Source organism: Hippopotamus amphibius, chromosome 3 (genome assembly GCF_030028045.1).
Source record: "Hippopotamus amphibius kiboko isolate mHipAmp2 chromosome 3, mHipAmp2.hap2, whole genome shotgun sequence".
NCBI lineage: Eukaryota > Metazoa > Chordata > Mammalia > Artiodactyla > Hippopotamidae > Hippopotamus > Hippopotamus amphibius.
In genome coordinates this window covers 63,918,545-63,937,961 of record NC_080188.1, presented here as the reverse complement: position 1 = coordinate 63,937,961, position 19,417 = coordinate 63,918,545, and the positions used below count along the sequence as shown (strand labels likewise).

Genomic DNA, 19,417 nt, shown 5'->3' with positions numbered 1-19,417 from the left:
GAAGTCGTAATAAGCTTTTAAACACATTAACACTATCTTGAGCTCTTAATAACACAAATCTGATTGTGTCACTTTCCAACCTGCAAATCTTGTAATGGCTTCCTTTCAGCATCAATCCACACTCTTTTACTTTCAAAGCCCCACACTAACCCATCTGGCTTTCTTTCCGGCGACTATACCGTCCTGGATATACTAAACTACTCACCCTTCCACCAAGAAGGCAAGTTCTCTGAAAGCTTTTGCATATGTTATTCTCTCCATCCTGGCCTCTTCCTAAAAATACTCAAGGGGCATTGGCTACATAGTATTTCACTTTAGGCACAAACATGAACACTGTGTTCTTGCATAAAATAGGACTCCACTATAAACAAACACTTGGTCCACCTCAGGCCTGTATCATTGGAATGTTACTGGTCTCTTTCTCCCCTTTCCATTGATCTAGACCTCCACCCCTTCTAACCTGGATCTTATAATCGGATTTAACTCATTGCACCTTTTTTAAAAAGACTGATTTCTGTTACTGGTGTTTTGCAGCCAAGTTAATTTGTCCATAGTGACAAAGGCAGGCGAATATCCTTAATATTTCCTTTGTATTCCACTGCTTGCTTCCTTATATGCCGTAAGTTCCCAAATTTTTCGAGAAAAAAATTCCTATGATACGGCTTCAGATCTGTTACTCATTTTTTGAAAGTACTGGAAAATAATAATAAGAGTACTAGTTACAGTACTGGTTATGTTCACAACTTTTAAGCCTTTTGGAAGTTTAATGCTTCAAGGACAGTGGAGTCCCCTTCTCCTTTAGCAATGTGTATCGTTTTTAATGGCAGCCTTTGGCAGACGGCACATCCACCTTTGTTCAAGGACTGCTGTGGGAATTTCAAGTGGCAGGAGGAAAGAACAATGCCTGGAGAAACCCTCAAATCATATGAAGATGTCCGGAATAGGACCAACTAAACTATCTATCCACCCGCTCACTCGCTCACTCACTGACATTTACTGAGGGCCTATAAATGGTGCCAGCTATTGGGTAAGTGCCATGAAACAAAGATTAGTAAGACTTGGTCCCTGTCCTTAAGGGGATCTAAAAATAGTGGTAAGATGCACATATGTAAACAATCAAAATGAACAAGATGAATGTTACAGTAAAGCAAACAACAAAATTTTGTAGGGACACAGAGAAAGAATAGGCAACTATTTAGAGGGCTCAAGAAAAGTTCACAAAGGAGATGACACCTGGTCTCAAAGAGTGAAGAGAAAATTTTCAGGGGTGGAAGGGTGGGAAAGCGTTTCAAATAAAAGGAGCCTCTTACACAAAGCACAGAGGTGTGTGCCTGAGGAATGGTATGAACTCACGAACTTCAGTGTGACTGGACTGGAGGGACCATGAGGAACCATATTACAAAATGTGTCTGCAGGAGAGGCTGGCACGAGGATGTGAGAGGAGTGTAAGCCCTGTTAAGAAGCCAAACATTTAATATGGGGGCGGCAGAGCGCCCAAGACATTTTCAAGCAGAGAAGTCACATGAGGAGAACTGTTGTATTGGATGGTAACAGTGCAGGTTATTAATACTATCATCAAAAGGAATAAAGGGCTAGAAACTTAACCTTTCTTGAGTACCCTCTATGGACCAAGCACTTCGATATATTTATATCATCTGATCTTGCCAACAATGCTCTCGGGAACTTTTTGGATCCTTATTTTAATAGATCAGGAAATCGAAGGCTCAGAATCCTCCACCTGGGGAACATCTCTGGCTTTCTGACATGCCTACCCCAGAGGGCAGGGGTTCCTCTTCTTTAGCCCCTCCAGTCAACAAACTGTGATGAACAATAGGCCTGATCCAGCAAAGCACTGCTCATATTCTGACGGATTGGTCATTCTCATTTCGTATATAATTAAACTAAAGTGAGAAAACTGACATGCAAACATATAGTCCTTCATAACTTTAAGACTGGATTTGTGAAAAAACATCTGACTATATTTGGTAAGATAGGGTATATATATTTTATATATATACTTGCATCAAATGAATTAAATTTACCTAATCTGGTATCTATAACCTAAACAGAATCTAGGAAAAATATTACACAGCAAATAAGGGCACCTGCATAAACACAGAATCATTTTTAAACTTACACCATTAAATTTATGAAGGTTTTAAGAATATCTAACCACTTATTATACACAATATGAAGGTTTTAAGCATTAAAAAACTCATTAGACATACACATACAGTGAATTAAAATATTAGCGTAAAAAAGTACAAATCCTCAATTCTGAAAAATACCAAGAAGAATCTCACCTTTTATGTATTTCTCTAGATCAAATAAACATTTCTAAAGGGACTACTGCATCTGAATTATGGAATATTACCAAAACACAGGGCAAGTAGGCAGTAGTATTACTAGCTTACATAAAAACTCAAGCGTGGATTCTTATTTCTTTTGTATCTTGATACTTTCATGTAGACTATGAACTTTTTAACACTTTGCACCCTAAAATATTTATCTCTTTGTCAGTCACTGGCAAGCTTGTGTATGTGTGGTGGTGTACGTTAAACTATATGCCTGAGAAAAAGAAGAGGATCCAGTCTAAACCATAATGCTGTTACATACACACCTAGTTCCTATTTCTTAACTGGTATTGCGTTACTGTCTTCTTGAAAGACTTCTGGGTGCACAGATATATTACATTACAAGTGAAATGACCTAAGATTTTAAATCAGAATTTCAATGGAAGTAACAGAAACCCATGACAGGTTCAGAATACACTAGTAGCTCTTAAAATTTCAATCAGCGCCTTCAATGCAGTCTTTTTTTTTTTCTTTTCCTGGTTATCATTTCAAAACTAAATTAGTCATCCCAAACAGATGAAATTATGACTAAAATACTTATTTAAGTAAGTGGCTTTCAAACTTTTTCTTAACTATGAAAAACAATAAGAAATAACACTTAACCTGCAGTATATCTGCTAATCCAAAATATACATTTGCATATATGCATAGATATACACTTACATACATATATAATCTAAAGCTACATCTTCATAACATGATGCCTATGCTTAATGCATTAAAATACTTCATACGGTAAAATATTCTCATATTTCCTATTTTATTTCATTTTTTAATGAAAATACTGGCTATGATCCATTAAACTGTTTCGTAATCAACTAAGCGGGCCACAGACTGCATTTTCGTGATTCTAACCCCATCCTTCCCACCCAACTGTAGGAATTACTTTAAAATTACTTTTTTTAGTGATATAGACACTCTGTCACTGAAGATGGTGGGAAGGTGGGGGGAATGAAAAATCTTGTTTTCTCCTTCTTTAGCCACACTAGAGCACGGCTGTGAATTATCAAGAGAAAGACACCCTGAAGTTCCCAGTGAGAGAAGCAATGTCACGTGCTTAACACTTTATCGGAGTCCACATTAGTGCAGTGACTTGCCTTTGTAGCTTTTGCATCCTTTGGCAGCAACTGTCCTTTTCACAGGTGAGTTGTGAAGAACAGAAGAACCCATCATGTGACAGTTACCACCTTCAAAAGCAAAAGAACTTTTCCCATTTGCATTAGAAAGCCCTTGAAACTATTTATTAAAGACTAAAAGTAGATTCTGGGGTGTTGTTTTGTTTTGTTCTGTTTTTCTGAAATATGGTACTATTAGGTAGAGTAGAATAAAAGAACTTGAGTGACTGGGAATTTTGTATTTATTTTTCAATTTTTACAAAATAGCATAAAATAAGTAACTTTTATATAAGATAAGCTAAGTGCCTGTTTGTAGTACCTAGAACAAGATAAACAGCAGGAGCTCTGCGAATATTTTCTGATTTGAGCTAACTATCATGATGTAATTCAACTAAGACTTCACAATGGCAAAACATATTTTCTTTTAACAACAATTAATGCTTTATGTTATATAATGTATAATTTTCTATCCTGTTATAGTTTTGCTCAAATTAAATTCAGTTATACCTTCTGTAAAAAGATTAATATTGTAAATACTATCCATGTAAATCATGATTATAGTTACTTGCCTGCTTTGATTATTAGACTGAGAAAAAAAGGATTCGATCGCCCCCTTGTGGTAATTTTGCTGTAGTGTCCCCTCCAGGAGTTCTACATCAACTGGGATTTTTTCTTTTTACTCTAACAGGTAGAGTAGTATTTTGACCATAGTTTCTGAATTTCCAAAAGCTCTACATATACTTTCTGGCCTTCACAGTACATATACTTTGTACCCTCCCTTCAGTTTCTACCTCTGAAATTTAGCCTCTTCCTTGCTCTTTTAGGAAACATTCTCCCCTCCAACTGCTGTACCAAAAAATTTCTTTATGAAAGTTGCTTTCTGTATTCTAATCACATACAAAATAATTACAGCAACTCTCCACTGTCATACATAAGCTTTAAGTAAATGGAAATAATTAAAACAGTATGGGGCTAAGGTGTCAGCATTTTTTCCCAGAGAAGAGGTCTTGCTAAGTCAATTACATACTCCAGAAATTTCAGAGGCTAATGATATGTCTAAACATTTTCAGTTTTCAAAAGTAATAAAATAGTCTTTTCTTTAAAATAGTCTAGATCATATGCAATGGCCTTTCCTCTTTCTCTTACAACACAAAGCTTTTAGCTTCTTTGCAAATTTAGTAATAGTAATTCAAAAATATACAAAATGACACTATGAAATAAGTTTTAACTATACAAATAATTAGTAATTTCTTACAGATAATTTACTTCCAATAAATGAAGTTAGTGTTAATATATTTAAATGTTATGGAAAGTACAAAACAAAGATGGGTTCCTAATTAAAAATTCACTCTTTCCACTCTTATAAGCTGTAAAAAAATTCTTAAATAATAACAAATGACCTATTTTTAAAGCTATCACATTTTTCAGAGGAGCCCCTTATGTATTCAATCAATATTCATCCCAAAACTGATAAGGATAGTCTCAGAACGATATAAGGGATTAGGTTAAAAAAGTGCCTTCTTTGCAGAGGAACTAGAACTTTCAAAAGCAAGGTAACATGGCATGTCTCAGTAACTGAAGATACTTTAGTAAAACCAAAGCACAGATTATAAACTGGGAGCAGCAGGAGGTGAGATTGCAAAGTTAGCAGGGGTCAGAGTGGAAAAGGTCTTAATGATTCGTGAAGAAAGGGGGAAACAGTCCAGCATTTGCAGCAGGAGAGTGACATGGGCAAATGAGAGTTTTAGAAAGACGACGTGCAGTGAGGAGGACAGACTGATGGGGTGACAAGGAGATGAGGGAATTCGTCAGGAGTTATTTGTAAAGACCAGGGCCTGAACCAAGGCAATGGCTGTGACCACAAAGAGAAGAAAAGATATCTGAGAAATGCTAAGATGTGGAATCATGAGGTATCAGTTATTGTGAGAACGTGGGGGTGGAGGCAGGGATCTCAAGCCTCCATTCTAGCTTTGGCACCTGGGTGACTATAATATCCCCAGAGATGGGGATGATATTTTCAGACACGCTGCATCTGAGGTGTCACCTGGAAACAGTAACAAGGTCAACAAGGTTGAAGGTACGGAATTCAGGAGAGAGAGGACTGCAAAGTATCAGTGGCTGGGTAGTAAAAGGAACCTGGATGACCGATCACCCAGGGAGCGTGTAAAGAGTGCAAAGAGATGAAGACTGGGGGTTGGGATCAGCAACATTTAAGTACAGTCCCACCCGCCTGGTAAGAGAGGTACGTTCATCCTATAACCATAAGCTTCCTTTATGTTGGGAGAAGCATTTAGTCTCCTTCCATTGTACAGATCAGAAAACTGAGGGTGTCAAGGTTAAGTGACTTGACTTTAAGCTATTTATCAGTAGACGTGAATGAAAACCCAGGTTTCCAGATGGAGCCCAAGGACAGGAAGTAAAAGACCTTTCTTCAATAACTGTTTGATGGCAACAAATGCTTCTGTTATTGTTATTTTGTATATATGATCAAAATTAAAATGTGGCACATATATACAACAGAATATTACTCAGCCATAAAAAGGAATGAAACTGAGTTATTTGCAGTGAGGTGGATGGACCCAGACTCTGTCGTACAGAGTGAAGAAAGTGCAGAAAGAGAAAAACAAATACCGTGTGCCAACTCATATACATGGAATCTAAAAAAATGGTACTGATGAACCAAGTGACACGGCAAGAATAAAGATGCAGATGCAGAGAACGGACTTGAGGACATGGGGTGGGGGCGAAGGGGAAGCTGGGACAAAGTGAGAGAGTAGCACTGACATATATACACTACCACATGTAAAATAGCTAGTGGGAAGCTGCTGCATAACACAGGGACATCAACTCCATGACTGGTGATGACCTAGAGGGGTGGGATAGGGAGGGTGGGAAGGAGCCACCAGAGGGAGGGGATATGGGGATATATGTATAAATACAGATGATTCACTCTGTTGTACAGCAGAAAACTGGCACAACAGTGTAAAGCAATTATACTCCAATAAAAAGCTTAAAAAAAAAACCTAAAATGTTACATTTCCAAGGCTAACCTTCCAAAACCAGTTTGTTAATAAGATCCCAAATTTACAATTCAACCCATGCTTCCTGGGTAATCTGGGAAACCAGGAAACGCTCTCAATTCTATAACTATAAATAGCAAGTCGCAATGGTGTCAAACACACAGGGAATGTTTATGAGACACTTCACAGAGAAGAATAGCTGTGACCATTCTTCCCAAACCATTGTAAATCTTAGATGGTTGAGAATGGATTTCACCAGTGAATTCCATCATATCCCAGAACACACTTTTGTAATTATACTTAAATGCAAAAAGAGATTTCTTTCGTGTAGTACCTGCTTGGTTGGGCCGTTGCCAGCCTGGTGACTTGATGCTGCTGGTGGACCCTAGAGGCTTGAAGGCGGCAGCAGTGGTGAGCCCGGCCACCCCTGGTCTGGCCGAGCCTGGGCTTCCTGGCCTCTCTGGTGTGCTCCGAGCCGCAGCTGCCGAGGGGGCCGCCTGCTGGGAAGGCTCCTGGGCGCTGCTGGAGAGAAAAGAAGGAAACATTTCTGGTGACGTGGCAGTGATCTAATTTAGCAATGATCCACTCTTTTCTCAATTTTTTAAATCTCTAAGAAAAACAAAAATACTAATTAATTAACTGATATTTTAAAAAAGAAAAATTCTAATACTGTGATTGAGGGGTTGCCTGTTTTTTTAAAACAGAAAAAAAGAAAAGGAAAGGAGTCAGACTGCATTTCTTTGAATGCTTTGGGCATTCTCTTTAAAAGATCTACAATGAGAAATTAGGCACTGAAAAACTTACACAGCCAATCCTTTTAAATAAGAAGCTAATTTCCTCTATCTCAACAATGCAGAAGAATCATCTATATTAAAACAATTAATTATCGCAGAATCCCTGATAATCTCCATGAAATGGCACAGATACGGTTTTCCTCTTTTCCACATTCTTCTGGTATTTTATGAACCAAGTTTCCCTGACATCTTACCAGTCACTCTTTTCACTCACAGACCCACTCATTCATGCAATAAATACTTAAGCACCTACTATATTCCAGACACTGTTACACAGTGGTAAACAAGAGACAACATCCACAGCCTAACACAACAGCCAGTGTTCTGTGTTCGTGATTACAAGAAAACAAGAAACAAGTCTGCCGTTGTCCTCTTCCAATCAGAGCTATTTGCTTAACAGGAGGTCTTATTTATGCTGCTTCCAGTTTTAGAAGATCATATGGCTTTCATTATCCCAGACATTTGTTATTTATACTTACATGTCATTTCAAAAAACATAATTTTAGGTAGTTCAAATGATAAAATATGCTCTTTGGAATGATGCAATACTATAAGTATTTCTCAAGTGAAATATAATAATAACAGTAACAACAATACATACATCCTACTAACTTATCAGCAGAAACTGAGCTACCGCTTGCTAAATAATTGCATGCACAGAAACTCAGTTCCTTCAATACCTGAAATCAACAGCTGGAGGGATAGATCAATAAAGACAGGATACTATATAAATGACTCCAGTAAAATAAATACCCTTAATTATACTGATAAGCTGAAATTTCAATGCCATTTCACATGCAATCGTGCCCACTGTCCTACCAAATGACCAAGATTTCCTAATTTTCCCAGTGCCTCTTGAACCCTGGGTAACACCTAACAGAGCAGCGGTGAGACCACCTACCTTTAGGAAGGCCTACTGCAAGGTTGCCCTTTGACTTGCTTTTGGGAACTTGGCTGGTAAACAGTTCCCTACAGTCATATAAAAGTTTCTCTAAGAGACAAAGAGTGGCTCATTATCCCTAAACTATATCAACAATGTGGTTTATGATAAACACCTGCTTTCCTTCCGAGCGTCTGGGGTTTGGGAACGAACAAGGCACAGCGCTGCCTACGTGACGAGCCCCAATTAAACCTGTCTTAGGTATTTAGTTTCTAAAGAGCTTCCGTGGTAGAGAACACTTTGCACGTCTTGTCGCAACTCACTGCTGTAGGAATCCACACATCCTGTGTGACCTCACTGGGAGAGATTTTTGAAAACTTGAGCCTCCTTTCCTCCAGACTTGGTCCCATCACCTTTCCCCTTGCTGATTCTGCTTTGTACTCCCTCGCTGTCATAACTCTCAGTCAGGAGCACTACGATGGACTGAGTTCCATCAAGTCCTCTAGTGAGTCATCACACCTGGGGGTGGGTTCTGGGCACCTCTGACACTAAATAGTTTTGAAAAATCATATTAGAGCTATTTTAAATTTCTTGAAATACTGTTCCCTGTTATTGTTCTCTCAAATTCAAGCATAGTAGAGCCATCATCTTCTATCATTTCTAATCAGTTTGATGGAAAAAATGATTAGAAAACTCAAATCCGCTTGATGTTAAAAAAATACTATACAATGAAAAAATTAAGCACTTTAATAATTTTTATAATAGAAAGTGAAAGACTACTTAATGGTACTGCTGAACACAACTGTCAGTAAAGATGACACAATAATAAATAATATTAATGGAAACACAGTTTAAGCATTATAGTTAGCACCTTTTAAAAGATCTGTGATGGATAGATTATTTTAATTCTCTAAGCCTCAGTTACCTCAACTTTAAATGGGGATAATGCTTTGCTCATAAGAATTCCAGAGACTTAAATAATTATGTGCTTAGGATACTCTAAGATACAGAATATGAGCTTAATGTATGAAAAGGATAATTAATGTATTCAAATAATAAAGACATTTTCAATATTTTTACATATTACAAATTATTTTTGAAAGTAATACAAGTTAATTTTGAAAGTACAAGTCATTTTAATTCTAGGGTTAAATACTTATGAGGATTTGAAAAAAAAAACTAATAATCCACATAGCCACAATTCTGAGAAGAAATGACCAAGCAACACCAGAATTTATAGATGAAACAAAAATATAATCTGAAAATAATGACACCCCAATCATCATTTAATGCTTAATAACCCAAAAGAATTAAAATTTAATTCTAGGAGAGTTGCCAAACTTATTTAGAAGAAAGTGACCAGGACAACAGGAAATCAATGCCAAGCCTAGTGAAGTTTGGTTGAGGGAACGGTACTGGCCCAGGGTATGAAAAAAATTCAGACGCGTAAGAGCAATCCTCAAATATCTGACATGTGGATTCACTCTACATAGCTACGCTCTGTTTGCTAAGGGCTGAGTTGAATCTATAGTGAGACAGACTAGGTTCAATAAAAGGAAGTACCTCCTAATATGAAAAATCATCCAAAGAAAAAACATCTGTTTCCTAACAACACTTTCCACGAGAGGTTTGTTTCCAGGAGGTACTTAACAAAAGATGGAGATGCTGTAGACCAGATCTAACCATTCAGAGAATGGAGGACTAAGTTACACTTCAGCCTGACATTCAAAGCCTTCTAAGATAGAGCTACAATCTATCTGTTCAATCATATCTCCTACCACTTTACTATAAAAACTATATTCTTGCCACAGTTCCTCTCTGTTCACAACTCTACATCCTTTCCAGGCTCTACATGGAAGTCACTCTCCCCATGCTCCTTCTGCACCTGTCCAAATTCTATCCATAATTAGTAATAGGAGTAGTAGCAATAATATCCATTATGCATTGTGTATTATGCTATTAGCAATTAAAATATTTAATCACTCAATCTTCTAGAAGTAAAGACACTCGTTTCTTCAATTCACGGCAGATATTAACTGCATGGCATGAAGCTACATTTCAATTTGTAATAGCCAGGGTTTTTCCTAATTAATAGTAACTTCTTTATGTATTTTGTCTCCTGTACTACATTATAAACTATCTGAGGTTGGTGCCTTTACTTTGACCTTAAGTATGTTCCTTAAACTTGATAAATTTCCTCATTTGTACAATGAAATTAAAATACTTTTAGGAATCCTCCTACACTGTTGGTGGGAATGTAAATTAGTGCAGCTACTATGGAAAACAGTATGGAGGTTCCTTAAAAAACTAAAAATAGAGTTACCATACAAACCAGCAATCCCACTCCTGGGCACAGATCCAGAAAAGATGAAAACTCTAATTCGAAAAGGTACATGCATACCAATGTTTACAGCAGCACTATTTGCAATAGCCAAGACGTGGAAGCAACCTAAGTGTCCATCAACAGATGAATGGATAAAGAAGATATGGTATATATATACAATGGAATATTACTCAGCCATAAAAAGAATGAAATAATGCCATTTACAGCAACACGGATGGACCTAGAAATTATCATACTAAGTCATTTACATTGACTTAGAAAGAGAGACAAATATCATATGCTATCATTCACACGTGGAATCTAAAAAAAAAACAATAACCATGAATGACCTTATTTACAAAACAGAAACAGACTCACAGACATAGAAAACAAACTTATGGTTGCCAAAGCAGAAAGCGAGGGGATAAATTAGGAGTTTAGGATTAACACATACATGCTAATACATATAAAATAGATAAACAACAAGGGCCTACTGTATAGCACAGGGAACTATGTTCAATATCTTGTAATAACCTATACATATCTTGTAACCTATTACAAGGTTATTACAAGATATTGTAATAAATGGAAGAGAATATGAAAAATATACTATAGTTGACTTACAATGTTTCAGGCATACAGCAAAGTGATTCAGTTATGTTTTACACCTGAAACATTGTAAATCAACATACTTCAATAAAAAAAATACTATCAGTATTCCAAGATTGTTAGGATTAAATGAAATACAATGAGATGACACATGTAACACACGTAGTAAAGTATTCAGCACATTGCTGAGCCCAGAGTATAGAGTATACGCTCAAGAAACATCATATCCTGCAATAACTAGCTTAGATACTAGCGATAAGCACATCTAGCAAACAAACACCTTTCATCTGTACTAATAATTCTGCTTCTAAATGTAGTTTGTAGATAGTTCTGATCCAGGATTTTGAGACCAGGTACAATCTTGCCTCCTTAACTCAATTTTAAACAATACACGATATTTTTTTAAATTCCCATGGAATACATTTCATAAGCAAAAGACATTTTCATTTTTTTTCCAACATTTTCATTTTTTATTGTATCCTTTGTAAACAGTCTTGTATACATTTTCTCCCAAAAGGCCTAAGATGTTTAAATCTTAAACAGTACTCTTTAGATACAAAGGGTGTGTAGATTATGAAGAACTTATAAAAATCTAAGTTATAAGCAAGAAAGTCTTATTTGTATTTATATTCAGGATTGATCAGTAGAGTTGAAAAATCTCTGGGGAAATAGATGTCCATTAACTTAAAATTTTTAATATAATAATAGGAGAAAATTAGGTTTTATCTAGACAATCATGTTGGAATATATGATATCTAGGCCCCTAAAAACTGAACGCCTTTTTTTCTAATCTTTTAACTATTACCTACTACTTAAAGAAAATACATAAACATTAGGTATCATGTACTAAAGATTAAAAAATTAGTAAAGCCACTGGCTATATAATTTTATATTTGGGAAAAATGCCAGTAATCAGGAAAATATTTCAAATTGATGACATTTATTAATATGTCATGAATACTTAAATTAGATAGGTATCTCACTTCTAAAATCATGACTCACATATATTTTTTCTAAATTTCAATTGTTTAAGGTATACCTAAATTCTAAACAAAATTACAATGCTTTCTAAAAGATTCTAGTGAGGGGACCAGAGCAAATCCATAAACACTGTTGGCCAAAATCACAGAAGCTAAGAATCAAACGTGATCATTTTCACTAGTCTACCAAATAAACAAATGCTGAAATGAAATGTTAAATTAATATGACTTTCATTTCAAGAATACCCAAAATTTTGTTTCATATTTCAAAAACTGAAAATGGAGAAAAATATACTGATAAAGCAAAGGTTTCTTTTCAAAACTGAGCTAATGAGGACAAAAGAAAAAGGAAGAAAAGTTAATTTTCAGTGTCAGCAACCTGATTTATCTTGAGTTTACATTCTTCTCCCACATTTGTTTAACTATTACAACAAATAAATTTTAGCTGCAAACTGGGAACAGTTGGAAATTTCAAGTCTATTTTCAAAGGAAAATCTCTGCTCAAAGAATAATCTTGAGGTAACTTTTATTCTAATTAATTACATGTTTAAATTTTCAGAAAGCCAACTGTACACCACAGGTTTAATTATCAATGTTTAAACTAGAGTTTTTAGCTAAAGTCTTACGAAGACTGATCTACTAATACTCAGATTCTGAAGTGGCAGGAAAGGAGTATTTCAGGAAGGTCATAATCATAAGCAACTTTTAATTTTAACAGAATTCTTCTGCCAGAATTCTATAAAAGGACCCAGACATATAGAGCAGTCGTGAGTTTCCTTTGTTCCAGAATTCTGTTTACAAGAAAATTTTTTGTATTTTTCTAAGCAAAATTCTTTAACTTAGACTTTTTGTATCAGAATTCAACATGTAAAATATACTACAATGGAAAGACACAAGTATGGTACCATACTACAGTTTAATATAATTTTAAAGATTAATGTTAAACAAAAGCAAAATCAGAGATAAAATACCTTTCACGTTATCCCAACAGCTCTTTTGGTCCTCTTCTCACTGAAGTGGCAAGGCCTCCTCAGGAAACCCTGCAGTCCTGCTTTGCAGAATGCCAACTAGCTTACCTTGTTGAGGACCATTTTACTTTCCCAAACATCAAAACACATTTAGCCTGTGTCTGTTACTGTTAACACAAAGTAACAAAAATGACTACTAACACTTCCTGTAGAAGTAGGTCCATGGATAAATATTCAGTCAGTTCAAAACTGCAGGCATACCTTTTTTTTTAAACAAAAAGTTTATTTAAACAATAAGACACCTAACTTGAAGGAAAAACTATCTAGGATTCATTTCTTTTAATTTTTCCTGCTTAAAGCCAGACTGCCTTACACGTAACAACCATACACAAAAAGATTATAAAATTGTCCTCAGTTTTAAAATGACAAATGAAAAACTTTAAAATTCTTCAGTCAAACAACATATGCAAGGATTTTTTATGTTGTTCTTTTTCTGCTAAACAAAACAAAATAACTTACTGGAATATAAAGCTAAAAAGCTGAAGGACCATGGCACTAATGGAGAAAGGGGGTATTTTCTCATAACCAGTATTTTTCCCCATCCCATCTCCATCTGATGTCAATCAAAGCATTATTTACTTTATTGCAGTGGTTTGGAACCAAACCCGTAATATCTCTGAGGCATGCTTGTAATTAAGTACACTGAGAACATCTGTAACAGTGGGTAGGACACAAACACATGATCAATGGGCAGCCTGCGTCATATCAGGCTTTCATAAATTATAGTCATAGTTGTACCCTGTCATTAATTTTATGTTCTGTCAGGAATAATAAAGTCATTTCATTAAGATTATACCTTTAGTAAACACTTCAGATATTTTTACTTTTACATTATACCTAATACTTTCAGCATAATCGTTAAACTTAGGAGAAAAATTCATTTTTGTGTTTCAGTATTTCCAAGATACAGCGAAATTAAGTTGTTTGCCCAAGTAGAACCTTCATATCTAAGAACTATAAGATAGCAGCCAATCAAAACCAAGTATGTTATTACCCTTTTTCATTTTTTCAAAAGGTATATCTTATTAAACATTTAACTCTTCTCGTATAGCAACATCCATGCAATAAAAAACAGGGTTCTACTCTGAATTAAATACTTGTACAATCACTCATAATTTCATACCAAATATCAAGTGTGCTAATAAAAGATGTCACAAAGGATTAAAAGGCAAGTTAATAATCATACAAAATAACATGCTTGTGCATTATAGTTGCATTGAAATGACAGTTAATTTAAAACTGGACATAGGTCAGCTCTAGGATTTTTTCATCTGGGCTGTTAATATGGCGTTTTAGTGTTAGAGGAAGCAGTACATTTCACAGCAAACCACACCTTGTGACATCCGCTCCCCCAGTACCTGGTTGTCTTAACATGGATAGAGCCAGTTGATTTCCTTGAGGTCTGGAGATACGAAAAAGCTAAAGGCTTGGAAACAGGGCTGATGCAAAGTGCATCCAGGAGTGAATGATATTTTTCAGGACTGGAGAGCCTGGTGAGCATTCAGAAAGAGTTTTAAGTCGAAAAACCACACTACCAATAGCAGAAAGTATGTAGTTTTTACAGTTTATGATTTGAAACATTTCCAGAGAAAGAGAGAGATAGGGACAGAGACAGAGAGAACAAAGCAGTAGAAAGAGGATGAAAAGAAGAGTGTACTACGTTATTCTACTCATTAATATAGAATTGATTAAATTTTCACCAAAACTGATCAAGGAAAACTTTTAGAAAACATTTAAAGCTCTGAAGATTACTAGAAATTATGTGAAAACAAAACTCCTCAACAATAAAAAGGTTTTTACTGTTTTCATAGGAGGGTATTGGAATAGTTAGGCTTTAGCTCAACCTCAAACATAACCAGCTTGTGGGAGAAGGTAAAACCAAAAGAAACTTAAAATACCTATTTACACATGATTCTGTTTCAGACGTAAAAATTAAAAATGATAAAAACTCAAGTCAGTAGGCACACAACATGCTACAATCCACGCAACTGAGAGTTGATAGATGGTGGTAATGAAAAGAGATAAAAGGATAATTCAAAGAAAAATCAGTAACAAACACTGTGGGATATATCCACAACCTAGAAAAAATGTCCCCAATACAATTAAGATCTCATAATAGGGCTGTATTTCAAATGGATACGTTTTCTCGGAGGTGGGTTGTAAGACAGTGAAAAGCGCTGGGTTCACATCAGACGTACACTGTACATGTAGTTCTACCTGGTTTTTGCAGCAAGAACAGCAGACACAGTAGCGGCTGCGCTGCTCAGAACAGCAGCACTATATTTAGCAGGAGAAGACAAGGTAGACAAGTTTCGAGAAGCTTCCAAAGAACTTGTCGCCACATTTCTTGTGGAGCTGCTTAAATGGATCAGTAGAGAAAGAAAAACAGAGGAGAGGAACAAAAAGGAAAGTGAGGAAGAAGTAGCATAATAAAGATAGCAACCATGCTATATTAATATTTAGATTTTATAAAGGTGTGACACGTCACAAGTGTAAAAGGAGCTTGGGTCCCTTACTTACTGTTGCTACGATTTCTCTCAGAAATTAAAATCTGATACATAATCCTGCATAAAACTGATTTTCTGAACATAAAAAAACAGTTTTGAATATTTTTAAGTCCACTGTCTCTAATTCTTTTTTAAAATGAAATCATTATTATATAACAACACACATTTGAAGACTGATTTGTCAACAACTGAGTAGAAAATAATTTCAAACAGGAAGTGTGAATTTCCATAAGCAGAGAAGGAGGGAAGGTATGTCAATTTTTCCAAAATGTCTCCACATAAAGAGTTTTACCTTAGAGATGACATACACCCAGAGTCTAACATTTTAATAAGACTCGTGTTTTCAAGAGAAGCAGGTACAACCGGCTGCTTATTCAGAAGCAGCAATATGTATTAATATGGGCAAGAAATAACTTTAAAATATTGAGAGTAAAACTATTTGGGGAGGGCAAACTCCTTCGTAAAACAAACAGTAGTTACAGTGAACATGACTAAAAAAATCACCTTCTCTGCTGACACTCTGTATTTCTATTTTCAGATTCAAAAATGCTGGTATGAAATTTTATCTTCAGAATTCTTATTACTTAAAATAATACTTAGTTTCCTTTGGTCTTTAAAAAAGGTGGCACACCGGGACAACACTTAACATTCCACCAGTAGGACTGTAATGATTTTCAAGTCTGGTTATCAAAATTGAATTAAGAATTTCTTTTTTATTAAGTAAAAAGAAAGTCTAAAATGCATGGCACGAAACCTGTGTCTCCATTTATGAGTGCAAGTTCTTAATGGACATCCTCACTGTACTATGATCACCTTTTCTAAACTCTGGTGACAATGGGCACCTCCAACACAAAGTAATTATGTACCAAACTCAACCTGGACTAATGAGAGCTCAGATGTCTAAAACTGTGAGGGTTGACATAAGTCTCTTCTCCCTGTGAGAAGAATTTGATAACCCATTATTCCTAGTTTCACTGACTATAATTTCAAAAACCACTAGAAGACAAATTAAAAAAAAAAAACAGTGGCAAGTCATTAAAAAAAATACATATATATGTGTGTATATATATATACACACACACAGAATTATTTAACTACAATTTTTTGGTAAGCCTATAATTTAACTGAACTGAATGCTATGTTTTAACTGTTGTGAATGGCTAGAAAAGAAAGAATGGGGGCTGAGAAAGAGAAAAGAAAGATGTTATCAGTGGCAGCATAGGGGAATATGTGTCATGCAAAGCGGAAGAATACAGTTACCAATGACTCAACTTTGAGTTTCCCAACGACTCTGCATCTTTGAGGCAATGGCTACTATTTGAGAGAAGTAATGGTGAATAATAATGAGAAACTTAAGTCTATAAAAAAGGCAGCTGAAAAAATAAATCAGAGGGAATTCCCCAGTAGCCCAGTGGGTAAGCCTTCGAGCTCCCAATGCAGATGGCCTGGGTTGGACCCCTGGTCAGGGAACTAGATCCCACATACACGTTGCAACCAAAAGATCCCACATGCCACAGTGAAGATTCACGTGCTACAAGTAAGACCTCACGCAGCCAAAATTAAAAAAAAAAAAAAAAAAAAAAAAAAAAAAAATCTGCTAAATTATCCTTTTCCTGTAAGAAGAAAAGGAAACTAATGAATTTCTTTTATCATATTCTATCACAAATAATAATATAAAAAGACTCAGTATCAGCAGTGTCCAGCAAAATCTTATATGAAGAATTAACCTAAAAATCTTTAGAATATGTCTGGGCACCTGGAACATATAATCTTTATCACTCTTCTTTTAGAGGGGAATGCTCTAATTCAGTAAAGCAGACTTATGACAAACTCAAGAAAGTTGACTTTCCAAATCACAGTGAATAAATAAAAGGCACAGACTTCCTGATTTTAAATTAGAACTTAGACTCTAAACAAAAAATGAAAAATATAAAAGTGGAATAAAGCAGTGTTCCAAGGCTGAGGCCAAGCTCTGTGTATATACGAGTGATGTCAGTTCTGTAATCTATGATCACTTTTTCCTTTTTAGTCAAACAGTTTTAGTATTTAATTTCACCACCAGCATTAAAATTTAGACATATCAAGAGGAAAAAACTCTACCTAGAATACGTAGTTACTTTAGAAAGTGTGGCTACTTGGCTACCAATATGTAAAACCTGAGGAGTTGCAGGTGGGTGAGGTCCACTCTTAGGTAGATCTTCCAGAGAACTGTCAAACCTGAGTTTTCAGAAGTAAAATAAACAAGGCAGAGGAAATATTAATGAAAAGTACAGGCATTTATCATGTATACTATCTTAAAAGTACATTGGCTCCATTTTGGAATACTGTTAGATTTTTTTTTAACTTCGTATCTGCATAAGGTTAAAACTAATACCAAACACCCTCACCATCATCAAATACAGGCTGTTTTTTCCCCTAATTTTTTAACACAGCGACTTTCATGTGATAAAAGATCATTCTTACAGGGGAAGAAAGGTGGATGGGAATTTCCATCACTGATTATGTATTTCGCATGCTTCAGGGAAACCGGCTCCAAGAAATTAATTAAATTGCCCAATATCTTACACGTATTAAGGCTCAGATGGAATTTGAACCAAGCAAGTCTGTCTGTACTATTTCCACTACGTGATGCTTTCCAGCATCTTGTGTGGCTGAACAGTGCAATACACAAAAGCAACCAGGAATTTCCCTTCAAGTCAGAATGATGTATTTGCAAATCTGAAATTATATGGCTGTTGTTTATCTTGATGTAAAGAAAGTATTTTATCTAGTCACACAGCAAATGTTTGCATGCAACTGTGTTGTTTGAATATTATTCAGTTTGCTCTTCTGATGTCGCTACCATTTTTTGTTTTGAATTGGCATTCAAGAATTAAGTTTTAGAACTATTACCAGGTAAAGAAAGGAGGAAAAATTCATTGTGAGGTCTGAAAGAAGAAAGCACCAAGTATAACACTCTGAGAAGAAAAAAATAAACAGGAAAAACACAAAATTACCCGTTATTTTTTTAAAAGCCTGTGGATTAAAAATCGAATGGGTCAGACATGTCATTTTCAAATGGAAACTGTAACAGAAAGGAAAATGTAACAAATGGAAAATGTAAAGAAACAGAAAAGAAGAGGTTATATTCCCATTTGTTATTTGGCGTTGGTCATACCTTTACCAGAGTGGTGAGAAAAAAACATAGACAACTTAAGAAAAATGTCAAGGTAGAAGTAAAACATCATTTAAGAGGCAGAGAAAAAGAGTGAAACAAGTAAGAAATGTAAGTGCTATAACAGGGGTGAGCAAACCATGGCTCTAGGTCATAGTCAACCTGCCTCCTGTCTTTGTATGGCCTGGGAACTAAGAATGGCTTTCATATTTTTAAATGGTTTAAAAAAGAATAAAAAGGAGAATATCTCACGACACACAAAAACCTATGTGAAATTGTAATTGCAGCATCCATAAATAAAGTTATGGAACAGAGCCAGGTTCGTTCACTTACACATGTCTATGGCTACTTTCATAAAACATGGAGAGTTGGGTGGTTGCAACAGACCATGTGGCCCACGAAAGTTAGTATATTCATCACCTGGCTTTTTACAGGGAAAGTCCGCTGACCCCCATCGTAGAGAATAATGTCTGCACACAGCTACCAGAGTGAACTTTTAAAAACACAGATCTGATCCTGTCTGGTTCTTAGCTACGTCCAGCACTGCCCTAAGGACAGCTGTGATCCTGGGCTCCCTATTCACCAGCCTTTCTTACGGAGCTTTCTCTCTGTCTGGCTTGCTCCCGTCCGACTGGTCTTCTGTCTCTTCTTAA

The 19,417-nt window shown here is 35.7% G+C and overlaps 1 protein-coding gene across 8 annotated transcripts in view; it reads right to left on the bottom strand.

The window, feature by feature from the left end:
- The window catches only part of PDLIM5 (PDZ and LIM domain 5), a 191,896-nt gene that overhangs the window by 31,043 nt on the left and 141,436 nt on the right, over positions 1-19,417 (bottom strand). For all 8 annotated transcript variants that reach the window (XM_057725806.1, XM_057725807.1, XM_057725808.1 and 5 more), the window contains one exon: positions 6,824-7,011. In XM_057725806.1, the coding sequence (XP_057581789.1) occupies positions 6,824-7,011 (188 nt within the window). The remainder of the gene's footprint in view (positions 1-6,823; positions 7,012-19,417) is intronic.